This window comes from Meles meles, chromosome 8, assembly GCF_922984935.1.
Source record: "Meles meles chromosome 8, mMelMel3.1 paternal haplotype, whole genome shotgun sequence".
In the NCBI taxonomy this organism is placed as follows: domain Eukaryota; kingdom Metazoa; phylum Chordata; class Mammalia; order Carnivora; family Mustelidae; genus Meles; species Meles meles.
Genome location: NC_060073.1, coordinates 53,373,088 through 53,398,671, shown reverse-complemented (window position 1 = coordinate 53,398,671; position 25,584 = coordinate 53,373,088). Strand labels below are relative to the sequence as shown.

Genomic DNA, 25,584 nt, shown 5'->3' with positions numbered 1-25,584 from the left:
GTCATGATCCCAAGGTCCTAGGATGGAGTCCGCCATTGGGCTCCCTGTTTGGCAGAGAGCCTGCTTCTTCCTCTCCCTCTGCCTGCTGCTCTGCCTACTTGTGTACTCTCTATCTCTCTGTCAAATAAATAAAATCTTTAAAAAACAAACAAACAAAAACACTCAGCTAAGGGATGCCTGGGTGGCTCAGTTCATTAAGTGGCTGCCTTTGGCCCAGCTCCTGATCCCAAGGTCCTGGGATGGAGTCCCACATCCGGCTCCTGGCTCAGCAGAGAGCCTGCTTCTTCCTCCCATTCTGCCTGCTGCTCTCCCTGCTTGTGCTCTCCCTCTCTGTTAAATAAATAAATAAAATCTTAAAACAAAATAAACAAAACACCTCTCAGTCGAGGTCCAGAGTAGACATTATGGCTAATTATGTCACTGACCCAACTGCTCTGTGAGACAGAATTCAGGAACACTGGTGACTGACTTGAGCAAGTCAGGGCGGCTCTTTCAGCTTTCTTCTCATGAAGCCCGTGTTCACATTTGGCTTGCTCACCCCTTTCCTTAGATCATCATCTGAGGGAATCTGACGAAATCCCTGCACTTTATCAAGCTTCAGAATTCCGTGGTATTTTGCTTTGAACGAAATGAAATCTAATTTCGGAAGAATTAATGTCTTTAAAATAGTCTTATCACATTCCTATGTGAATATACTAAGAGTCCCCGTTTATTCAAGTTATTTCTCTAAATCTCAAGTATTTTACATCTCCTTCATATGAATCACATATATGCCTCATTAGTATAATTTTTAAAACACTTCACACGTAGTTTTGTCATTGTAAATGAAATATCTTCATTTTCATTCTGTGAAACATTATTTTGCAATAATAACAGAAATGTTGTTGGTTATTTTCTTTTTATCTTTTTATCTGGCAACTTTATTGAAATTTCTGATTCCAGAGGTTTTTCCCATTGTTCCCTTATGTCTTTTCATGTCTTTTCAGGATCCCCCGTATGTCGTGTCACTTACAATAATATAAATTATGACTCCTTTCTAATACGATAGACGAATGACTATTCATCAGTGTTGCCCTCAGGAAGTTTTTAAAAATACAGGTAGTTGGGCCCATTACAATCCCCTCAGAACTGCAGCCTTGGGCTGGGCAACAGGGCTTGGGACTGGGACTGGTACATTCCAGACCAAGGAGACGTGTCCTGCAGAGCCAGAGAGGGGGTGAGCAGGGCTTGTCTGAAAGCAGACTGGTATGGAGAACAGCAACGTGATCCGTTTCGCAGACGCTTTAAAATGTTTGGTCCGTGAGCAAGGGAGTCAGGCAAGGACTGGAAGGCGCAGGTGCAGTGAGAGGTTTGCACGGTGAAAAGATCACTCTTGCTGCCATGTGAGAAGAGACTGCAGGGCGGCCAGAGGGAAAGGGGGTGCACGCCATTATGTAACAGCTAAGTCACACATCTCCCTGTGTCCCAGGTGATGCTTGCAGTGACTCGTGTATATTAACTCTCAAGTGCCCGGGCACACAGGTGGTTTCGTGGCAGAGCCTGGTCTGGAACCGGCGGCTCAGGCTCCAGTCTGCTCTGAAGCACCACAGGCTCTCCCACCCCACAGGTGGAGCCCCTGGGGCTATGGTGGTGGCCTTGGAGGTGGACTTGGAGGTGGGGAGAAGGGGACCAATTAAAGAGATACTTGGTGTTTGGTATCAATAGGACCTGGCAAGGGATTGATTTCCAGGATGGGGGTGGATATCAAGGTACCCGTTTTCCCACATGTCTGTGGCCGTTTGGAGTTTCTCTGGGACTTGTCTGTTCACCTTTCCATTGGGTTGTTTGTATGTGCGCATCACATCTACTCTTTTTCATGGGGAGAGGGCGGGAATTCAGACTCCCTTGCTGGGGTGCATTCTGTACCTCCAGTATGTCTTCCGGGTGTATGACGGGGTAAGGGATAGGTCTCTCTGCTCATCGTACCTTTTGCTTGGGGGGGTGGGGTATGAGAGCAAGGTGAGCCTGATCTGAGTGTGCTCTGCTCTGCTCTCCAAGGCCAGTTGGGATAGGAGGGGAGAAATGATGTCCTTTTCCTGTAAATTGTCTGATGGGGCTCTAGATAACAGAACTCTAGTGATCTTGGGGGCCCTAGGCATCAATCCACCCCTCATCTTATATACTAATACGTCGAGGCCAAGAAAACTGGGACGGGACTCGTCTGCTGTCACATGGGAGGCCAGGGACTAACACCTGGATCTCACGTTTCCTGACATCCAGACATTCATGGCATCTTCCATGCAAGGGAGGGCACGGCAGCAACGTCCGCAAGTGTCTGGTCGCCTGTCCTGGTTGGGGGGCCTGGGGGAGGGGTCCCACAGTGTGTCACAGCCGAGAAGTGGGGTGGAGGAAAGCTGAGAACAAGTTGGTGGAGCCAGGGGAATGGCTAGGCATAGCTCTGGAAAACCAGATGGCCTGCATTGTGAGGATGTGGGTGGGACACATTGCAGAGACCTGGGGGATTTGGGAGCAGGTGGTCAGGTGGCTTGGGCAGAGCGGGTGAGTGACTAGCGCCTCCCAGGGTCTCGACTCCTGCAGAATGGAGACCTCTGAAGTCTATTCAAAGGGCAGGCCCAGCTTGGCCAACTCCAGGGAGACCCCAGAAGTCCTGATGGTGTGAGGGCCAGGAAAGGGCCAACTGGACTACAATCCAGGGCCTTGCCCTGCTGAGCGGAACCCCTGTCCCCAAGGCACCTCTCCCCACCAGCCTCAAGGTGGCAGGGTCGGGAAGGCTCAGGCTCTGTGGCCGCAGGATGGGTGGTGCCCGCTGTGAGGGGGACGGGAAATCAGGGAAAGAGGCAGAGAGGGCCAAAGCAGCCTGGAATTGGAAAAAGGCAAAGGCAGATTCTACCCAGCCCAGGTCCGCCAGCCATGTGGCCCTTCCCACATCCAAGGAAGCCTGGAAGGGGCTCACCAGGGCCTCTTCCCTGTACCAGAGCTGGGTGACAACATGAAGGAGTAGGCGGCCCTCTCCTCCATCCTAGAGCCCAGGCAGGGCAACCGCCCCTGGGACTTCCGTCCTTATCCTTGCCGAGGCGGGGACTCTGAGGCAAGTCTTTGGTGAGCACTGTGAGAGCCAGAACGCTTCTGCCTCCCTCCACATGCTGGCTCCTCAGGATTCCCTGAGCCATCAGTGAGATAATGCAGCACTGCTTAGCACAGTGCCACCGGGGTGCGGGCTCGCTAGACGGGAGCTCTCATTGCTAATCCTTGTCACCTTGCCACAGTGCTTTTGACTTCCCACCCGGCAGTCACATTCCTCTCAGTTCAGCTGCTCACACCCTGCGCAGTAGGCAAGACGTGCATTGTCCCCATTTCACAGATGAGGAAACTGAGGCAAGTCTGGGCGGGTGGTCTTCTGCCACCTAGTGAGCTGGCAGCACAGGGAAGACAAGAGTTCCTCTCCTATATCAAGCATGTTTTCACTCTTATTTCTTCTATAAAATACAAGACTTTTATCCTTCCTTCAGAGTTGGGCAAACATAACTTGTCTGCTGACAGCCCTGCTGTAAAGTCAAAATAGAGAAATTTAGTGCTGCGAGGTAGCCTTCAAAATGGTTCCACCCCCTGAGTTTCATGAGGCACAGAGAGGCTACATACTCACTCAAGGTCACACAGCACATTAGTGGCAAAGCCAGCACTGGAACCTGGGTCTCGTCTTCTTTCTGCTATATTCACTACTGTTACAGGCGTTTGAACTTTTATATCCATTTGAACGATAGGAACATTGAGTCAGAGAGGCAAAACTATCAACTCCAGTCCCATGGCACTGCCTTTCAGGACACTGCATCCTCAATGACCTGGTGGGGCTAGTCTGATAGTTATGAACCATCCTCAGCAAGAGGGAAGGCCATGGAGCGAAATATTGGTATATTGGGAGTAATAAACTTGGCAAATAGCTCAAATTACATTTCAGGGTCTGATTCCTCTTGCTAGAGAGATTGGGTTATAAATTCAGAGTAGGATTGTTTAAAATGCATTTCACATTTTAAATAACCAAGGTTTTCTTAGGTGAAGAAGAATAACAGGTCAAAAACCGCACACTCAGAGGCTTTTCTGAAAGGTTACAAAATAAAATGTTCTTTGCTGGAGGATATGAAGGCACTGGCTCTCTGTTTGACAAAGGAGAGGGCTCTGCTAGATAAATCCTGCATTATGAACAAATGAGAGCTCTGCCCCTCTCTTCCTGATCAGCTTAATTCCTTGTTGCTTATCTGCAAATCCAATAATGCTGGGAAAACAGACCCCTCCCGCAGGTTGAGCACAGTGCCCCGCTGCTCCTTCTCAGAGGCCTTTTTGTGTTTATAACCTTGGCCCCTGCTCCCTGGAGAGCAAGGCCTAGAAGCCCTGTCAGGAAATGGGGGGGGGGGGGGACTTGTCTGGGAGGGACAGCCAGTCCAGGACTGGGCCACGGAGCGGAGCGCCCAGCCTCCCTGCCCCCAGCCTGGGCCCTCGGAGCACGAAAGTGAGTAGATTGTCAGAGTGGAGCCGGGGAGGGGGGCATGGGGGAGCTGTTAAGATTCAGCATCCTTCCCCGTATCCCCTGTGCTCCTCCACGATGAATGACCTGACCCCGGGCATTTCTAGTGCCCGCATACATCACTGTGCAGCCCTGTGGGGTGGTCCTGGTGACAGATCCTGCTCCACTAGGTGACTAGGGAGATTTCAACTGCAACGATTTCAAAATATTTATTTATTTACTTACTTACAAAATCCGCTGTGCACCAACAGTATTTATTGTCCCTCTCCTCCCCTCCCCCCCACACCGGGGGCACCGGGGGCCAGGGGTGTCATCTGGGCTCTCTTGGGGTTACTAGGCCCTCACAGGAGTGGAAAACCAGAGATGAGAGGAAGCCAGCACCTGGAAGAAGACCCAGCTGCAGAGAGGTTGGGGTCCTCGGGGGCCTAGCTGATGGCACTCGGCTGTGTCTCCCTCCCTCCCTCCGGGCGCCTTTTCATGAGCCCATGCATGCACGTGCCAGCACGTGGGGCTTCTTGGAGTGCATTACTTCCGGCAGTATCAGACCCCATCTCGTAAGCCTGCTCCCCTGTCGTTAACCCCCCTGTAAAGGATGCCGAATGATCCGTCTCTGAATACAGAATGCTTTACTTAAAACCAAGTCCCGACCGATAGACGTTTTGTACCCCCTACTCCTGCCGATTTCTCCCATTAGAAAAAAAGCCGTGCTGACGATCTAGGTTGATAAACTTTGGACCCCATTGCAGGTCTCTCTGGGTCAGGCTTCTAGAATGGGAATGGATGAGTCAAAAATCTAAGGCTCTCCTCATCTGGTTTTCTCTCGAGGACTGAGGATTGCAGTTAAGCCTGTGGCTCTAGAACTCTCTGGTGCCTGAGTTTGAATGTGAACTCTCCCACTTATTATCTGTGTGACTTCGAGCGGGTTATGTAACCTCCCATTTGTTCACCTGTAAAATGGGGATAATAATAGTACTTACCCCATAGTGATGTTGTGAGGATTCAGTGAACCGAGCCATGTGTATCGGTTAGGTTGAATAGGCATGACTCATGAGATGTTATCATAAAGCAAACTTTATTTTTGTCTCCCGTGGTCTCTTTAATTTTATTCTCTGGGGCTGCTACCCACTCCCCCCAAAACTAGATGAAATTAAGGCTAAGTCCCATGACTTCTCTCGTCATTTCCAGGTAACTGAAGTTTGTCCTGTCAGTAATTCATATGTCCTGTCTATGATAATAAAAAAAAATCTTTCAATTTTAGATTTACACCAACTCTTCTTGCCTGTGACATTGTGCTGCGAGCCAGCTGCCTGTGGGAGGGGGTCTGGCTTGCCGTTCTGACCCTTTTCAGGGTCCAGCGTGTAGGGAGGGAGGGAAGAAGTGAGCGAGGAGCAGGAAAATTCTCCCCCAACCCCAATCTGGGTGCTTTGGACACCACTCCATGGCTTGGGTGTCCCCATAAGCTCAGCTCCCTTGATGGAGGTGACCCTCACTTCCCATAGCTCCACAGGACGCTATGGTTCCTTTCTCAGGCCCTGGGAAGCCTGGACTCATCCCCTCTCCCCACTGTCACCTCCTTCCACAACAGGGCCCTCTCAGCTGAGAGCTAAGATAACCACATCTGACTCTTGTACTGGGACCCACACTGGTCCACAGGAAAAAAGCTCACGTTTCTTGAGCCCACAGACCTGACCTTGAAACAGCAGCACCTGCTCAGCCCTGAGACAGCCACTCACCACCTGCTCTTCAGGTTTGCAGGCCTGGACCCACTGTCTATGCCCCAGGACCTCAGGACCATCCTGGGGGGTCTCCTTCAAGCCCCCCTTTCTGGATTTGAGGCAAAGGCCATGTAGCCTTCCCTGCTTCCACGGAGGGTCCATTGGACCCTGAGACTCTCTCTAAAACTCTCCCTAAGCATCTAACGATTTAGAGGTAGGCGTTGGCTAATGGTACAGACCCAGGTTTCCACCATCTGGCTTCCAAGTCCTGTTTGGTCAGGGCTGTCCCACCGCACTTGACAATGCATTATCTCTTCACTCGGCACCTCGACCAGAGAGTTGCATTTTGTCATCCTCTTGCTCATATTTGCTTCCTGTGAAACCTGGGGAGGGGTGCCTGGCCCAGAGCATGCACTCAACCAGTGATGGTCGTGTGTGATCCCACTCACAGCTGCCCCCCCCCACCCAACCGACTTATACTCACTCCATCCCTCTTACATTTGGCTCTATCCCAATATTACATTTTCTTCCGACTCTGCTTGTGGTGGTGGTGATGGTGGTGGAGTTGGAGATTTGAATTTACTATTTTCTCCTGCAGTTATTTGGAAAATAGGCCTATTGCTTTTAGTTCTGCGAGTGCTTACCTTACATCCTCTCAAATACATCAGTAAGCCTGTTCATCTCCCCTGAGCCAGGTAGAAATGGGGCAGTGGGAAATGGGACTTCGTATAGTCCACAGTTATTTAAACGAGGATTTTGGAGGGTACTCTCAGGCCGCCACACTTAGGCTGCCATTTGCCACCATGTCAGCTCAACAGCTTTGAACAGGCACAGAGCTCTGGTTTCAGGCCTGTTCATCTCTGTCCTGGACTTTCCCGTTACCCAGCTAGCCATTGTCGATACATCTGGCCTTGTCTCCCTCTGTCCTCCATTTGCTCCCAATGAGATTTTGCTGAAAGTACATTCGGGCAGGTCATTCTTGGCTTAAAACCCTTCAGCGGTTTCCTGTTAGCGGTAGGATAAAGTTCAAACTCTTCAGCCTGACGTTCAGGGTGTCGTGTGATCTGGCCCTACCTTAACTTTCTAGGCCCTTCTCCGGCCACATGGAACCACTCACTTCTGTGCTACCCTGTGGGTTTGCATTTTGGTTATCAGCTGCACTGGTCACATGTTCTCATATCCTTGTAACTTTGGTCATGGCATCTTCTATGTCTAGAACGCCCTTCAGTAAAAGAACCCAGCTCGGCGCTGGGCCAGTTGTAGATTCTCAGTAACTGGTAAGCATCCCCTTTCCTTTCTTATCAGTCTATCAAAATCCTACTAATTCTTCAAGGACCAATTCAAATGTCATCTCTTTTCCTCTCAAGGCAGATTTGTCCTACCCTGACTCCCTCCCCCTGCTACCACTGGCCGCCCCCTCCCCCCACCCCCGTGCCCCCAGCATCTTGTACACATGTGTTGTAACCCTAGCACCTGGGGGCTTGGCGTCTCTCCTGTCAGACTGAAAGCTCCCTGAGAGCAGAACCGGGCCTGATGCCGGCCAGAGCCCTGCATGGACCTGCGAGCCCGGGCTTGTCGAGCCCACTGCCTTCCTCAGCCCGCAGGGATGCAACACGGAGCTCCAAGCTCCGAGGTGGGGCACCCTGGGACTGGCTGCCGGATCTGGGTAGATACTCACTTACTGTTCATATCCTGTTGCGTCCAAAATTGATTAGAGGTGGGCCACAGTCAATACAACTGTTAAATTAGAAACAGAAAATTTAAACCTGCACATGGAAGTGGAAAGGTGCCAAAAGAAGGTGTGAACCTTCTTCGTTGGGTGAACTAGTCTTGCCTGGTGGAGCTTGAACTGGGGTCTTCCAGCTGGGGCAGCAGATGGGAGGGTCTCCTTTGGTCTAAATTCTTGCACTTCCCTCACAAACTGTGGCCCTGTTTGAAAATGTCTAAAAGGTGGGACGCCTGGGTGGCTCAGTCAGTTAAGCATCTGCCCTAGGCTCAGGTCATGATCCCAGGATCCTGGGATGGAGTCCCTCCATTAGGCTCCTTGCTTGGCAGGAAGCCTGCTTCTCTCTGTGCACTTGCTATCTTTCTCTGACAAGTAAACTTAAAAAAATTTTTTTTTATTTTTTTATTTGACAGACACAGCAAGAGAGGGAACACAAGCAGGGGGAGTGGGAGAGGGAGAAGCAGGCTCCCTGCTGAGCAGGGAGTACGATGCAGGACTGGATCCCAGGAACCCAGGATCATGAACTGAGCTGAAGGCAGACACGTAATGACTGAGCCACCCAGGCGCCCCTAAAATCTGAAAGAAAGAAAGAAAGAAAGACAGACAGACAGACAGACAGACAGACAGAAAGAAAGAAAGAAAGAAAGAGAGAATACCTAAAAGGCAACAAAGAGAATTTCAGTCCACCCTTGCAGGGTTTGGGCAGGTGGTGAGGCAGGTGTTGGGTTTGCTATGTAGCAGGATTTTGGTAGAGATAACTTGGTTCTGCAGGCTAAATTTAAAAAGCTTAGGCCCTTTCTCAAGGGTCACCTTATAGCACAGTTGTAGTCTAACCATGGCCCAGTGCAATCTATCTCATGTGGCTTTCTGATGGAAGCCAAGGGCATACCCTTAAAATGTCAACCAGGGAAGCTCTTTGAGCAGGAGAACCCATTGCCAGGTCTGAGTTGAGTGTGAAGACTCACACACCCTTTAGAACTCACAGAGGCACATACTGAGATCCTCCCCATGCCCATGCCCACCAGCACGCCATCCAACAAATGTTCTTGTGCAGACCCATTCAGCAGCAGGCACACCACACACACACACACACTCATGCACACTCATGGGTACATGGCACACAGTCCCACTGGCTCCCACACATCCCATTGGCACGTGCACAGCCTCTACAGGAAGAGACATGGGAAGCTGTCTTATTTCTGCACCTCACTCTGCCTCCAGATTTTGTGCTCTTAGGACAGAACCTGAAGTATCTATTTAATAGATTCAATTACTTTAGGCTCTTGAGACCTTCCAACTTGATTCTGATTGCTTTAAGGTGTCAGATGATTTGGGAATAAATGGGGAAAGCATTCACATTCTTGAAGGGGAAGTCTTCTAGGCTCTAGTCCTCACTAAAGTGGTAGCTGTTGACTGTAGTTTGGGGAAATGTGTTCTGGAGGATGGAACCAGCCTCATATTGCTAGGCAAGGTTCTGTCCTCCGGTCCTAAAGGACAGAGGCCCTCAGGGTAGTGCTTTGATCTCCAAAGTAGGGGCCAGTCCCTTTCTGGTAACCCTTCCTGGGAACCCTTGGTGGAACCGAGGCCCATGCCAAGTGGCCCAGCAGGCAAGGAAACAGCCCTGCTTTCGGCCCCCTGCACCCCACTCAGGGGTGATTCCTTTTGTCTACTCTCTGTCCACTGGGACAGTGATAGTTCTTGGAGGTTGGTAAATAACCAGCGGTCATGGCCTTCAGGGAGTACTGATGCTGTGCCAGACAGAGATGGAGCTGTTCTGTCCTGTACTCCAGAAACCCGAAGAAAGAGACCCAGTGTGTGGCATGGGCACTGCATGAACCGAGCTAGGCAGGAAGGAGGCTAACAGCAAGGGCTGTGGGCCCAGACTGCTTTGTGTGAATCTTAGCTTTACCACTGAACACCTCGGACTTCAGGCAAGATCTTTGCCTTTTCTGTGTCCCAGTTTTTTTCTGCTGTGAAATGGGTATGAGGAGAGCCTCCACCTGCTAGGGTAGTTGTGAGGATGAAAGGAGTTACAGTGTAGAGAGCACCTGGAGCCCAGCAAACGCTCTGGACGTTCTGGTTATTGTTTTCGTAGTTAATGGGGGAAGGCCAAGCCAGGCAGAAAGGCTGGGACAGTCCTGGGGTGGGGAGTCCTGGCTGTGGACCTATGGCAGCAGGATGGGGCCCTCTCTCAGCCCAGCTGGTTCTTCTCACACTCTCTCCCACCCAGTCATGCTCTCCTGATGGCCTGTTTCGCACCAGAGGATCCCCACATGGACCTGCATGGTTGCAGGGTCTCTGAGCTGCTGACTCCAGGGTGCTTGTGAGGATACCCACTGGGAGTGTGGAGCCTGAGCCCCTCAGCAGACCCCAGCCCCATCACCGATTCCCTCCTCCCCTGCTGGGGATTCACTGTCCTTCACCGCATCTTGCATGGCTTGCTTTTAGAGTTGGGGTAAATCACAGCCAAGACCTCCTCAGCACTCAGAGACTTTAAGATGACCTTTTTTTGAAAATTTCTGCCTCCTTTTAAGTGTGGCTCCTAGAAGAGCTTTGGAGGACTGAGTCCCTGGTTCCATTTCAGCTCCATCGCTTTGTAGCTTAGAATCCTTGGCCATCTTAGCATTACGGATGCTTTATTCTCTGGAAATGGGAATAAAATACTTGCCTCTCAAGGCTATTGTGGAGCTTAAATAATATAAATCTATACGGGTTGGGAATGCAATAGCATACGTTGTTCTTCTCTTGACTGCTACAGCTTAGAGCAGAAAGACCAACGGCTTTGAGAAAGCAGCTCCCTTGCTAAAAAAACAAAGGTTCCCCTGGGGCCTGTGAGGATGGGGGTGGGGAACTGGAAGGGGCAGAGAAAGGAATACCAGCCTCCAGGGATCGGACCTGCAGGTTCCCCGAGACCTCTTTTCTAGCCTCAGCCCCTTCCCTCCCCGGAAGGATCCCCTCCTCACCCACTGCTCCTTCCCCCTCCCCCCATCTAAGCGGTGGTTCCCATCTCTTAGTGGAGATAGGTAAGCCAGGCAGGCAGGTAGGAGTTAGAAATATCCCCGCTTCACAGAAGAAGAAACTGAGGCTTAGGGGTCTGGGGATCCGCCCCGCCGCAGCGGCCTTAGCCCAGGGTGGGCGCGGGCGCGGTCACGTGTGCGGCGCGGGAGCCCCCGGGGCTTCGGGGAAGGAGCCGGGGCGGGGGCGTTCGGAAAGCCTGCGCCGGCCGGGGGTGGGGTCTCTGCCAGGGGCGGGGCGAGGGGGCGGGGGCGGGCCGCTGCCACGCAGCGCTCGGGCCCCTCCGCGCGGGACCGAGCCCCTCCAGTGGCGCCCGGCTGTGCGGGCCGGCCTCTCCTGCTTCCACGCGCGCGCACGCCCGCCGCGGCCCCGCGCACTCCGCCGCTTCGCCCATAGCGCCGCGCACACAGCCGCTCGCCGAGCCCGCGGCCGGGGCCCTGGCGTGCAGCGCGGGCCTCGGCGGGGCCCAGCGCCCTGGCCCGGGAGGATGCGGCCCGGGGCGGCCCGGGAGCTGAGCAGGGCCCCCGCGCCGTCGCCCGCGGGCCCGGGCTTCCAGAGCCGCAGCTGCCGCCCCGCCCCCGGGAGACATGACTTCCAAGCCGCATTCCGACTGGATTCCCTACAGGTACGCGGGCGCCCGTCCCACCTCCCCTTCAGCTCGGGGGCGTGGGCTCGGCCCATGCCCCTCCAGCGCTCGGGGCGAGCGGCGCCCCCCACCCCGACCCGGGGCGCAGGGCCCTTGTACTCATCCCATCCCATACTGCGGGCGCGGGCTGGAGGCGTAGGGCCTTTCTACCCCAACTTTGGGCCCCGGGCGGTCTGACCCGGCCTGCCCTGCCCTATCACTCCTCCGCTGGGGTTGCTGGAAGGGACCAGTGCTCTGGGCCTGTGTGGGCCGTGTTGGGTCGGGCAGCGCCATGTGGCCGCGCGGGGAGGGAGCGCACTGCTCTGAACCCCCTCCTAGGCCCCGCACATCGGGTCACACGCCGGTATAGCTGTGGACAGACACTCGTGCAGCTGCAGGCATGCACCCCCCCGTGGGTGCATCGGGCCAGAGAAGCTCCTGCCGGTCTATTCACACACGCAGAGCATGAATTCTTGGAGGCAGTTATTCTGAACCAAGAGCACAGGCCGCTCATAGACACATGCACCGCGTACGTCTCCAAACACGCTGATTCTTGGTCTCACGCAGGTGTACTCCTACTCCCTGCGCCCATACACATCCTGTATTTGGACAATACCTGACACCCGCAACCCCATCACAGGTAGGACTCCTATCTAGCAGGGACTCAGAAATCCATACCTGGACACACACCAACTCACAATACATAGACTGCCTTTACATGCGTTAGAGCACTCAGGACAGCAGGGCTGCCTACCCTGTGTTCCCAGAGTCTGTGGTCTCTCCCAAGGATGGATGGGCTTTGCCAGTTGAGTGGTCGTCGGGGTGGGGGAGGGGCGTTGGGGGGTTCTCACCCAGGTGCGGGCCTTTCCCCCATCCACTCTTCATTCTCTCCATTACCCCTGGAATAGAGCTCATTGTCATGGCAGCGCCAGATCCTTGGCCACCTATTGGCTCCTGGTTGCCATGGGCTACGGGGCTTTCTCTGGGCCTCCCTGAGAGGCATGTGTGTAAGATGGGTGCTGGACTGCCAGGGGCCACTATGTTATTGCCTGCCTGGGTGCCCATGCCTGCGGGTTGGAGGAGCAGACCCTTAAGACCTGCCTTGTAGCACAGCCAGCTCTTGGGAAGGGACCTGATTCCAGTCACCCATAGAAAATACTTCTGACAGAGCTTTTCTAGGAGTCTGTCCAGATAGCATCCAAAATGGAAACCAGCTGAAACCGCCTGAGGCTTATTAAAAGCAGATCCTTCTGCAAGCAAGCACCTGTCACTGACCTGGGGATCCAGGCTTTCTCTTTGAGAGCTGTTGTCTCTATGCTCCTTTGGGGGCTTTAGAGCTTCCCAAGTGAGAATTTGGGGGTGCCCCTCCCACCAGCATACACACGTGCACACGCACACGAGTCACCCATAGGGTTTCCTGCAGGCATAGTGCAGTCGCACCTCAGAGTCTGCCGTAGATCAGGGAGATACCCCCATCGGGAGACTGGGGCTTTGCTGACTCAAGAGCTGTTACCCTCCACTGGGCATCCAGGCTGGGGGCACATGTAGTTTCTGGGATACTGTGACTTGAAATGTCTGTGCCAAGGACCTTCTAGAAGACTGTGCAGCCCCACGGAGTACCCTCAACCTTTTCTAGCCACCCAGCAAAGGTGCCTGGGTAGCACCTGCAGGCCGAGGGGTCTCCCCTCTAATGCTGTGGAAGTAAGAGTAGGGGGGAGCGCTTGGCAGGGTGGTGGCCAGACTGACTTAGGAGGGCAGGAAGGGACAGCGCTTGTGGCTGTAGATATGATGGGGGTGTTTAAGATCTGGCAGACTGGGGGCCAGGCCAGATCATGGTTCAAGGGAATCTCTCCCAGAAGCCAAAGACTGGAATAAGGTGTAGAGTAAGTGCATGAGTCTCAGAGAAAGCCTGCCTCTAGGAAGGGGGTCCCTTGGGAGGTGGGCTTGTCTTTGAGAAATGGCTTTGTCCTCCAGTGGTGCTCAGGGCACTGGCGTCCTTCAGGGGTGATTTGGCACTTGCCCTAGCCTAGGCCCAACCACCCTATTCCCCCATTCCTTTCTTGGGCCTGCATACACCACCTGGAGCACAGAATCCTATCCCTGAAGGGCAGCTTGGCACCCTTTGGCCCTACCAGCTTGTGGTTGCCTATCATCCACATGCCTCTCGCTGTGTGGCAGGGAGGGGGGTTCTTGAGCTGGGGGCGGACTATATTCCGAAGTCGCCAGAATCTCTCCTGCCTTGCTAGGATTTTTCTGAGCGTGCTCTGAGCCTGGGAAAGCACCGGACCTTGAGTGTAGACTTCCAGAATGGGGAGATCCGGGCGGAGAAGAGGAGATGCAAATTGCTTCTCCCATTAACTGGGCTGCTGATTGCAGTTAAAGCCACATGCCTGCATGATCGCAGAAAACTGGGGCAGAAGACAGGCGAGGCCACTTCCTTGCAGATGAAGGAATGGGCATGCGTGCATGTGCTTCATGCTTCGGTATGCAGTTTCCCCAGTGTCACAGCATGTCAGAACCAGAATGCGTCCTTTGGCTGGGGGGGAGAGCAGTTGGTCGATTTCTTGTTAGCTCTCCTGGTAGGGGTTTTCCTCCCTCTGTGACGGCTGCACCTGCGTTCCCTAGGCCTGGCTCATTTTCTTTGAAATAACTGCCGGTTGGCGATAATCGTCTTAAGGGTAATTGTGGCTCAGTTTATAATGATCGTGGAGTAATCTCACACTCTGATTCAGAAGGGAGTCGTTTAGTTTATAAAGTTGAACAATTGGAATAATGTTTTGCGTTTTGATGTTTGTCTATTCTTACTAGTACTGATAGTTTTCACTTCTGCCATTTTCTTTTCATCTGTTCTTCTTGAGTAGTAAATTCTCCTCCTTCCCAGCTTCACAACCCTTATGAATTGCAGGTGGAGCTTTAAGAGCGAGGGAGGGATGGCGGGCCTTGTCTTCTGTGCTCTCTCTGCACTGTGTCCCCCCAACACAGGCCGCGAACACCTGGAGAGCAGGGACCCCATCTGGTCCTGGGTTGTGTGCCCGGCGCGGCCCAGTCCAGACAAGACACACATTACTTTCAGTCAAAGAGGCATCCCCAGGCAGCTTTGTGGACTTTCTGGCTTTCCTGGCTGCACATCCGGCTTCTCAGCACAGGGGACGTAGTAGTCTCCCCTCAGGAAGGGCGCTAGTGCTGGAAGAGCGAGGCCTTGGGTCAGAGAATGAGCACCGCTGCTGGAGGGGCCTCACAGGCTGTCCGGTCCTCTGAGTGCTCCCTTCCCTCACGTGGCTATGACCGCTAGAAGGCTCTTGGGGTGAGCCTCGGCGTGCCTCTGAGTTTTCCCTCCTCCTGGCTCTTGCGAAGGTCCTCCCACCACTTTCTGGGGAGTGCAAGGACTGCTGCCCAAGCAAGGCCTGGTTTTGCCGGCTTTGCCTGTGTGGGAAGCCTTGGGGTGCCTTGGGGGCTCCGGCTGCTGCTTCACCTCCTGCAGTAGGGAGGGGGAGCCCGGCACACTGGGGAAGTCTCCCCGCTGCTGCTTTGGGTAGAGGGAGCAGGAACATGGGTGGTCGAGAGGACTGCAGGAGCAGGGACCATGTCTCTGCCCCCTCCAGCACCGGGCCTGGAGCCCCTGCAGCTTCCTCTGTTCCCACACCCAGCAGAGGGAGGCTGTTAACTTCCTTGCTGGGGGCCCTGCTCCCGTTGTTGACCTTGGGTGCGCCCTATAATTGGGGACAGCTTTGGCTCACCAACTTATCACCTTGAGGCCTCTGTAAATAGAACCCTGAAGTCTCATCAGGCTGATGTCAAGCCCTGTGTACCCCATTCTGCCTATGTGGGGCAGACCTGGGTTTGGGGACCCGCATGTAAGACGTGACGTTCTCCTGTTAGGCATCAGTTAGACTCTGCTAGCTCTCCAGTGTCTTCTGAAGTCATACTGTCCCAATGAACAGTTTGATACCACTGTGGCTTTGTGTCACCTAGAAGTCTGCTGAGAGGCCCACTTTGTCTTTAGGTCATCAGTAAACACGCTTAGCAAGGGAACCAGGACGCTGGAAACCTTCTCTGATTATGGCATGTTGCAAAAACCTTTGAGGGTCTGTATCCTTGGAGCACCACGCCACTCACATTGCTTTCTTTTGCCCATAAGTGACTGTCGCTGGTCCTCGCGATTCCATGGGTGGAACCCTGGCTGTGCTGCCCTCCCGTTTTCCTGGATAGGTCTGGGTGTATACGGCCTGACTTGTTGGTGGACTGGGCTCGCCCCTGCTCAGTCAACTGGGTCTTCTAGCTTTTGAGTGAATCTGTGCCAAGATCTGGGACCTGTGTAAGACTGATGGATGTACAGACTGATTGCTTCCCCCATCTGAACAGAAGGCTGCATTTGCATACTTTCAGCAACTCTCTGATTTCTTTTTTGTTCTTTAGAGATCACCAGCTGTGGCTTCTAGTCCTCATTTGCATGACTGAGCATTAAAATCACCTATGTTTCTTGCTTTAAAGGAGAAAATGAGGCGAGGGATTGATTCTGAGGTAACTTCCCCAGCAGTTCTGAATCACTGAGTCAGGGCCGAGTGCACATAGCAGTTTTAATTACTGGCTGGACTCCTGTGAGCCCTGTGAGCTTCTCCCTTCTGGGCCTGCCCCTGTTCCCACCCGTTCTGTGTCTCCCGGTTTCCAGGCAGCCACTAGGGATAGATCTGGGCATGCTGGGGTGGGGGTGGGAGAGTCTGGCATAGGTACAGGGCTTGCAGCCTGACCCCGCGGGTGGCCTTTCCTCCTCTGACTCCCTGGGTCCAGCAGGGGCAGCTTCCTTTGTGACTGAGTGGAAGGAATGAGGGCACAAAAGCAGAGGGTGAATTGGGCGTGGAGTATGAGCCTGGCCCTAGGTAGCCTGGCTCCCAGGCCTCTAGTCAGCTCTGGTGGGTTAGCTGAACATGCACGGTGGAGTCTGGAGAGAGGCAGGGATGCGGCTTCCTAAATGTGTTGTCCACGGCTGGCTTTTCCATCCCATGGGAGAAGTGCCGCTGCTCTCACTTGTTATCAAGCATGGTTTTCTCTCCTGTTATCTGTTGGGCGGCTTGTGAGAAGCAGGAGGATATGGAGGGGCTGTCTCCCTGGGAGGCGAAGGGCCCCCTCATTGGTCCTGGGCAGAGTCGGGGGATTGATGGACACTGCAGATCGGGTTTCTCCGACCCTCGGGAGCCTGTGGCCAGTGCGTTACTGGATCTCCCTGGTCCAGTCCCCAGCAGGAGGCGACCGAGATGAAGGAGCCGCCAGGGTCAGCTGGAGGACCCATCCATCAGCGTCCTGTCTCCTGTCCGAGTCTCCTGGCGGGGCCGCAGCTGGCAGCCTGGGCTTGGCAGTGATTCCATAATTGGAGCCCAAGTTGTTAAAAAGCCATTACTGTCTCCTCTGTGGTTATCATTTAGTGCTGTTGAGAACAGTGCCCATTGGGTGGAGGCAGGCCAGGTGGTGGTGGTGAGAAGGGAAGGAAGGTGCCGTGGTGGGAGCTTGAGGGCCAGGGCCGCCCGCAGTGGTGGGGCCTGGGGCCTGCCTGGGACAGGCACCTTGTCACTGTGGTTCTCTGCAGCCGCTAGGACTTGTGGGGATTTGTTCTCGGTCAGGGACAGATGTGTGCCTCAGACACAGTGCTGTCAGGCAGTCCGGGCCCTGTCCCTGCGGGGAACGGAGGTCGGCCTCCGACCTCTGGGGCTTTCCTAGAAACAGGGCTGCAGCAGGAAGCTGCTTCATGGACGTGCCGTAGCCCACCCTCAGTGCCACTGCTCGGAGGTGCGTGGATTGCCGACCCTCCTGGGGGGTCCTGCGCGGCCAAGCATGTTCTTCCTCCCTGGGGCTCGATGCTTTTCCCAGCACCGCCCCCCCCAACTCCGCTGCTGCAGTGTGCCCCTTGGGAGGTGGGGGCTGGCTCCCCAGGCACTTCCAGGCTATCTGAGTTTCTGGAATCTCTTAGAAGCTTATCCCTTGCCCATCCATCTTTCTGTGAGGGCCAGAGGTCAAGTCCATTCCACCTATGATCCTTCCAGGTGAGCAGCCTTACTAACAATGCCAGCGGCTCCTGCTCAGGGAATGGAGGTGGGGCTGGCGGCAGAGGAAAGCAGCCTCCTTGCCCACGTGTGACATGTGGAGAGTCCACGGCAGTGGGACAGTAGCTTGGTCTAGGAATGTGGCCCCCCTCTGCCCCCGCACGGATAGGGACACTATCAGATTCGCCTTTGTCCATCGAGCTGTTGCAGTGACCCGGCGGTTCTGGAGGTGGCTTTGCTCATGTCAGCTTAGCTCGCAGGCGGATGTCCCCTTTTCTGAATGAACCAAGATGTTTGCGTCAGCACCACAGCCCACAGAGGGCGTCTTCTCTGCCCTGCTCACCAGGCTCTGTCCCAGGATTACCTGGCTGCCCTCCCTGCCCCTGCCCAAGGAAAGCACAGGGGACAGGCGTCATGCCGGCCAGAAAGCTGCCCCTGTCTGCAGGAAGCTGAGCCGGCAGTCTCACGGAGGCCTCTTGGGCTCCTGTGGCCAGGCCGCTAGCGTGTGACTTCGCTGCCGGCTGCCCAGTGTGGACCCAGGCACAGAGCCGGGCAGGCAGAGCACAGCTGGATTCAGGCCCCGTCGTTGCCATCTGCGGAGGCCACATGGAGTCCAGAGTGCCGTTTCTGTCCAGATCCTGCGCGTTTTAAAGGAATCAATGTTGCTTGTGCCGCTGACCCTGGGGGGATGGTAGTGTTTGTGGCCTGAGCCCTGGAAGTCTGCGGGAGCGGATGCTCGGCCTTGGTGTCGGTCAGTGAGCCCACTGACTTAGGGTGTGCAGACCAGTGGCAGACTTGTAGCTTCTCAGCCCTGGCGGGGCCCCCAGGCATCTTGCCCTCCCTAATGAACTCTTCCTCCCTTCAGAACTGTGGCTGCCACCCGCCGGCCTGGAGTGCCTGCTTTCTCTGATGGAGCACTCCCCATCCCAGCCAGCTAGAAGTTTTAGGAGCCGGCTCACTGTCGTGTGGTTCTGGCAGCGCCCTCACGGAGTCCCCCCTGGACTAAGGCCTTGGCTCAGAAGCACATCTGTTTAGCAGTGTCTTCGCTGTGTTCTGGCAGCCAAGACTTTTGGAGAATAAGGCTGCGAACCGACATGGCTCATGGTTGGGGCTCCCCTGGAGTGAGGTGTCAGGCAAGGCCTTCAAGTAAGGACGACCGTGCCAATGGTTGAAAACAGGCAGTCGTCTTAGGTTGTGGCCAGGGAGGTGGGCGGCGGGCTGTGGACTCCGTGGACGTCCTGCCGCCCTTGGGTGGCTCCCCAGCACACCGACACCCAGGTTGTCTGGATGAGCCGAGGGGACATTGCAGGTCAATGATTGTTCTGGCTAGAAGAGCTCCTCTTATCGGGAGGGGGGAACAGCGGCTGAGCTGTCTTCAGGGTGACTCGTCCTCGTCTGCGCTCCTCACATGCATACTCACCCGCACACCAGTTCATCTGTATAGATACGCAGGTGTGTGCTCACTCACACGTGTAGATATGCTCATGTTTGGACACCTTCTAGCATGTGCACACGCATGACAAACCTGATGCCCTCAGGCATGCCTGTGCAGGTTCCTGCTCATGGTCTGGTTCAGGGGCAGGCTCTAGCATCACTGGGCCCGGGTAGTCTGGGGGTTCCCAGGGCTCAGATCCTCAGGCTCCAGCCCTGCCCCCAACCCTGGCTTTTACAGAATTTGGGGCTACGGCTTATGGATGTATCTTGGCCTAGAAGGAATGCTAAGTGGTTGGGGCTCCCTAATTTTGCTTGCCTTCCTGGGAGGCAGGTCCGGTCTATATGAGATGACACACTGCCTGTTCCAAGACCTTAGAGACTCAAGGATTTGATGCCCTGGTGCCCTCTGTTGGCTGGTCACTGGCCTGTGCACGGATGGGCTGTGTCTGCCTACACATATGTCCAGCCAGCCCAGCCCTGCCCTCAGGGACTGGTTGGTCTTCTAGTTTCTCTCTCCCAGATAAGGGAACCCTCAGCCTTCTTTAAAGGGGGTGGACAGTGTTGGCATCTCTCATTCTGCCACCTGGGGAGCCAGAGTTTGACTAGAAGAGGAAAGAGTCTGCCTCAAAGGATCCAGCCTCCTCTAGGAAGGACGAGAGGGCCGGGGAGGAGCTGGTGAGATCCCAGAGGGACCTGGAGCAGACAGGTGCCTGAGTCTGAAGCCCAGCCTGGGTCTGGCTTGTACCTGATGCCTCTGGGCAAGTTCCCCTGCATCTTAGGCATGTCCCAGTTCATGGCCCCAAAGAGAGAGTCTCCTCTTGTACTTTTTGGGTCAGGCTGACTAGGAAGTCCTTGGGTAAGCAGGGACCCCAGCAGGAGAAAGCTCCTGCATTGGCAAAAATATGGCTTCCACCTTTCCGTCTGGAGCTGGCTTCCAGGTAGTAGCTCCACCCTTCCTGTCTCCTTCTCCTGTGTCCCCAGGAGTCATTATGGGAGGGATTTATAGAACCCTGATGTGCAGGGCGGGTGTGGGCTCTGGGCTCCCTGTTTGTAGCCAGCACCCGCCAGGCAGGCCCTGAGTGCCCCTGTCTCCCTCTGCAGTGTCTTAGATGATGAGGGCAGCAACCTGAGGCAGCAGAAGCTAGACCGGCAGGTGAGTGCGGCTGGGGCTGGGTGGACGGGCAGTCAGCATTTACCATGGTGGGGGTGGCATTGTCTTGCTTCCTGGGGTGACCCTGGCTGGCTGGGAGGAGGCCCTCACAGAAGAGAGGCAAGCCATGTCTAGACCGCTCAGCATCAGCACAGCCCCAGAGCCCAGGGCTTTTCCGGGCGGGCAGCTGGTGCCTGTAGTCGGAGCACCGGACATCCATGCCGTGGTCCTGCTGGGCTGTCTACCTGGGCTGACTTGTGCCTCCTTTTCCTGGACCCTGAGCCTCAAGGCGCCAGGGGCACAGAGCCGTAGCCCAAAGTGGGCTGTGGACCCCCTGGTCACCCTGAGAACTGAGCTGAGTGATAGGGGCCTTCTCTGGTTCCAGTCGGGAGCCTGCCCTCCGGGTGGGAGGGACGGGCTATGCTGTCAGGGCCTGCCAACTTGTGTGCCCGTCCGGTGCCTCCGCAGCGGGCTCTGCTAGAGCAGAAGCAGAAGAAGAAGCGTCAGGAGCCCCTGATGGTGCAGGCCAATGCGGACGGGCGGCCCCGGAGCCGGCGGGCCCGGCAGTCGGAGGAGCAAGCGCCCCTGGTGGAGTCCTACCTCAGCAGCAGTGGCAGCACCAGCTACCAAGGTAGAGCCTGCCTTGGGGTCAGCCTGGGGAGTTCCCTGTGCTGTGACCACACCCCCTGCCCCCCCACCCCGCCCGAGTGCTTCCAGAGTGGGGGGTGCCCACGGGCCTCCAGCCAGAGGACTCCCAGCTCCATCCCAGGCGGAGGGAGTCGGGACCTGCAGCCCAGGGCCCCTGCACGTGCTCTGGCATCCCCAGGCTTCGGTGGCTTTGGTGGGTGTTCCTTGAGCACCGACTGCACCCCAGGCCAGGGGCAGGCCTGTCTGCAGCCCCTCTGGACAGAGTGGGTCTCAGCCCCGTCAGAAGACAGTTTCTGCTCACTTTTGACTCTGAGCAAGTCACATACCCTCTCTGGGCCTATCTTCTCCCCTCGTAACGTTGAGGAACATTCTGTGTCTGGGGGCTTTGAAAACAAGTGGCCGTGGTGTGTCACATGGTCCCGTCAGCTGAATGCTTCTCCTGCCCAGGCCGCAGACCGGGCTGGGTGCACGCTGCTGCTCCGGGGTGGGGGTGGGGGTGGAGGGGGTTCTTTGCCCAGCTCGGAGCCCTGAGGAGGCTGCTGCTCCAGGGGCTGGCTGACCTGGAATCTGGGGTTCCAGAGGCACCTCCCATACCCCCCTGCCACCTGGGGAGTAGGAGCTGCCTCCTGCTCTGCCCTCTGCTGGCTCTCGGTGTAAAATACAAGGCCATCAACTTCCGAACCTGAGAGGAGAGTTTGAGGACAGTGAGAACTGTTTCTCCCAGCGAAGTTTTTCACTGACCGTGCTCATTCATGTTGTATACTCATTTCTTAAATATTTGTTGAGGGCCTACTGTGTGTCAGGCTCTGGATTAGAGGCTGAAGGTCCTGGGGAAGCACAGAACAGGTGTGCTCTCTCTTCGTTCATGGACCTGGAGGTCCAGGAAGGAAGAGAGAGTTCATTGGTGTGCTTGGTGGAGAGAAGCCAGGCTGTGAGTGAACGGCAGAGAGACTGCTCCCATACGAGGGCCAGGGAGGGCCTCCGAAGAGGTGAGACCTGAGCTGGAAACTGCAGGTTGAGCGGGAGTTGAGTTGGGGTCAGGGGGCCGACGTCCACAGTGGGGACAGTGCAGACAGTGACAGTAGCGACAAGCCCCTCTGGCAAGAGGGGGGACGCTGTGCACAAGACCCTGAGAGGGCCTGGTGGGGCTAGGATGTAGGGTGCCTGGGAGATAAGGGGTGTGCTGGGAAGGCCAAGGCCAAGTGGAACGGAGCTGGAGGGGAGAATGTTGGTCTTCATCTTACGAGCAATGAGAAATCATTCAAGGACTTTGAGGAGGTTGGGGTTCTGATGTGTGAGACTGTGGAGGCCACCTCTCTGTTGGTTGGTACAGCTCCTTGTAGCCCAGAGTTACTCTCCTGCTCGGGGTACGCTGGCGTGCCAGGCTCCCATGGGCTCGTCCTGGGCGGGCTGGTACAGGCTCTCTGCAGTGCTTCCCCTCCCGAGTTCTGGGCTCTTCTAGGAGATGCAGCCTTTTCTATCTTTGGCACCTAGAGTGACCCACATTCTCCCAGATGCTCCCCTTCCCCCTGCCCAGACTCACACGGTTTGCTGGCCCAGAGCTTTGATTGTGGTGCTTCTTGGTTGGTCATGCTGTGGGCCAGCCTGTTGACTCTATCACACGGGGCTGGGGGCACCACTCCGTTCCAGCTCTGCCTACCCTAGCCCCTCTGTCTTGTAGAGGTGGGTGGTACAGAGGCCTTGGTAGGGCTGAGTGGTGGTGGGGCCCTGGGAAATGTGCTGAGAAGTGAGCTCCACTTGCAGCTCTGGTCTCACCTAGGGCCCATGTTTCTGTCTCTCTTCCTCTCTCTCTCTCTCTCTGGACTCTCTCCTGAGCAGTTCAAGAGGCCGACTCACTCACCAGTGCGCAGCTGGGAGCTGCCCGCCCAGCAGCACCAGCCTCAGCCAAGAGAACCAAGGCAGCTGCTGCAGCGGGGGGCCAGGGCGGGGCCTCTAGGAAGGAGAAGAAGGGGAAGCACAAAGGTTGGCTTTCTTCCACTATGGCCCTCCTCAGGAGGTCTGGCTCCCACTGGAGGGTTGGGGGAGGTTTCCTCTCTAGATTTGGGAGGTAAGGGACAGGGTGGGAGGCCTCCATCACAGAAGGATACTCAAGGCCCCGCCCAGCAGGCTCACAGGCTTCCTCTAGCTCATGGGGTTCCTGGGCTGTCCTGTGGGCGTGGGCAGGCTCCCCACACTGCCAGGAAGTGAAATGCACCTCTCCGTGTCCCTCCCCCGTCTGGTTTGAGCCCCCTCCATTGCTGTCCTGCCCCTGGTAGTCTGCCCCATCCTTGTGCCATACTCACAGTTGTGTGGGCTTTCTCGACCCTCTGCTCTAGTCCTCAACTCCAACGTCTGGGCCCACAGAACATTCTGTTCTCTCCATTCCTCTCTCTCCAGAAAAGAGCCCCAGAGATCAAGGAGCATTGTGGTGCCTTCTGCCACGAGTCCTGTCTCTGCTGGCTAGACACCCACTGTGTGCCCAACCTGTGTGCATGGGCAGTGATTTCCGGGTGTCTGGGATGTGGTTGGACAGTGGCATGTCAGGATTCATAGGCTTCCGGAGCTGACTGCAGAGCTGGGGGGCATAGCCCAGCCAGCAAGGCAGCTGCTACCTGCGTGGGCCAGGCCTTCTGTTACTCGGGCACCTTGGGCAGGATGACGTGGGATGGGTGATCTTCCATTTGGGAAGGGGGGGGTATGCCAACCTCCATCTTTTTCAAGGGGCCCCCTGTGTTTTGAGTGATGTCTGTGAGTTAGGTGTGTATTTGTGTGTGTGAGAGAGAAGATCAGCACTGATAACTGGGTGTTGGCTGTGTCTGTGAACAAGTGGCGGCCTTGGCCATGGTCATGATCGATCCTTGTTCTCCATCTTGTCTTTTTCACTGTGCAGTTGGTTTTATAGATGGCTGTCTTCTGCCTAGGGATATGAGGCATTTCAGACCAACCCTGGGCAACTAATTTGGGGGAACAGCAGAAGAAACGAAGCCCTTGTCCCTTTGTAGCTTGTTGATCAATAAGAGGCTGGCAGCAGTCATTAGTGTTTTCAAAAATCAGTTTTGCAGAGGGTTCCCCCTACTCATCCCTCACCCACTTCAAGGACGTCTGAGAATCCAGGCTCTCTCCCCCACCCCCCATGAGACTCAGGAGTATCCGTGGCCTGCAGGCACCAGCGGGCCAGCAGCACTGGCAGAAGACAAGTCTGAGGCCCAAGACCCGGTGCGGATCCTGACTGTGGGCCAGTCAGACCACGCTCAGGACGCGGGGGAGACGGCAGCCGGCGGGGGCGCACAGCCCAGCGGGCAGGACCTCCGTGCCACGATGCAGAGGAAGGGTGAGCCCTGTGGGGGTTCAGTGACACCCCCAAAGCTCAGTCCCAGGTTCTCAGATGCACCCTTTTGGGGAACATGGCCCTGGTAGGGGGCACAGTGTGAGACCAATGAGAAACTTGAATGTAGGGACCCCTGGTAAGGCCAAGTTCAGGGAAGTCAGTGTCAGCTAGGGAAAGCAACCCATCCACAGCGCATCCCCCTCTCTACCTCCATCTTCTCTCTCCAGGGAGGTCCAGGTTTGGAGACAGATTTCCTTTCCCTTTGGTTCCTTTGAGAAAGGTCCTTTTGAAAGTGTTTCTCCTACATCTCCCGCGCTCAGGGAGCAGGGCCAGAAAGCCAGGAGGGAGGGCAGATCCTCCCAGGAAACCTGCTGCCCAGAGAGTCTCTTTACCAGGAGCCCTGCCCCAGGGAGTCCCTGGCACTGGATAGCAGAGGGAAGCCCAGCAGGGACACATGTTCTAAGAAATGAGATCAGGACAGGCTTCCTGGAGAAGGGGCTGTCAAGGCAGCAGGAGGCTGGGGATAGCATTCCAGGTGAGGAGAAATATGTAGACAGAAGGCCATGGGCAGGCTGTGGGAGGAGGCAGTGGGCCATGTGCATCAGGCTGGGGGAGGAGGGAGCAGGGCCTCTCCCAAACAGACTCTATGGCCTGTGATGGCTGAGACCTGAAGGCTCCCAGCACAGGGTCAGCTCCACTCAGGCCTCGCCACCCAGGAGACGGGCACTGACTGCTGGGGGTGGGTGGTCTCATGGGAGGACTGAGCTATAAGCTGGGGAGGGGGGTTTACACCCTGAGGATGGTGACCAGCCCCAGCTCATGCGTGCACTGGAGAGTGTCCTTGTGTGTATTTGGACGTGTGTGTGTGTGTGTGCATGTGTGTACATATGGCTCTTTGTGTGTACGAGTGACTGTGCTTCAGAGCAGGTGTCCGGGTGTGTGTATGTGACCACTCATCCCATCCGGTTCCTCTGCCCCGCCCAGGGGTCTCCAGCAGCATGAGCTTTGAAGAAGAAGAGGAGGATGAGGATGAAAATAGCTCCAGCTCCTCCCAGCTAAACAGCAACACCCGGCCCAGCTCCGCTACCAGCCGGAAGTCCGTCAGGGTGAGGTGCTTTGCTGCCCCGTGGGAGGGCAGACAGCCATCAGAGGTCTGAGCGTCCAGGTTGGAGGGGGAACAGGTGTGAAGGAGTGGAGAGTTGGCTTTCTTGGGAAAGAAATCGATTCTTTCCAGGCCTCGAAACCGATCAGAAGCTTTTCTGGCTGGGGCTCTTGTATCCCTCCTCTCCTGCCTCCTCTTCAGCCAGGCCGGAAGTAGGGGCTCGAGTTGGACAGGATGGCCCCAAGAACCTGCCCACATCTCCGTCTCCACCCCCCAGGGACAGCGGA

The 25,584-nt window shown here is 55.6% G+C and overlaps 1 protein-coding gene across 3 annotated transcripts in view; it reads left to right on the top strand.

The window, feature by feature from the left end:
• TUB (TUB bipartite transcription factor) overlaps window positions 1–25,584 on the top strand; it is an 85,734-nt gene that overhangs the window by 51,608 nt on the left and 8,542 nt on the right. Inside the window, exons 1-7 of one of the 3 annotated variants that reach the window (XM_046015455.1) lie at window positions 11,267–11,600; window positions 12,168–12,240; window positions 20,171–20,222; window positions 20,688–20,850; window positions 22,707–22,850; window positions 24,031–24,198; window positions 25,180–25,301. In XM_046015455.1, the coding sequence (XP_045871411.1) occupies window positions 20,736–20,850; window positions 22,707–22,850; window positions 24,031–24,198; window positions 25,180–25,301 (549 nt within the window). In that variant the 5' untranslated portion in view covers window positions 11,267–11,600; window positions 12,168–12,240; window positions 20,171–20,222; window positions 20,688–20,735. Of the gene's footprint in view, window positions 1–11,263; window positions 11,601–12,167; window positions 12,241–20,170; window positions 20,223–20,687; window positions 20,851–22,706; window positions 22,851–24,030; window positions 24,199–25,179; window positions 25,302–25,584 lie in introns of those variants that run through there. The other 2 variants (XM_046015454.1, XM_046015453.1) reach the window with 2 other exon arrangements.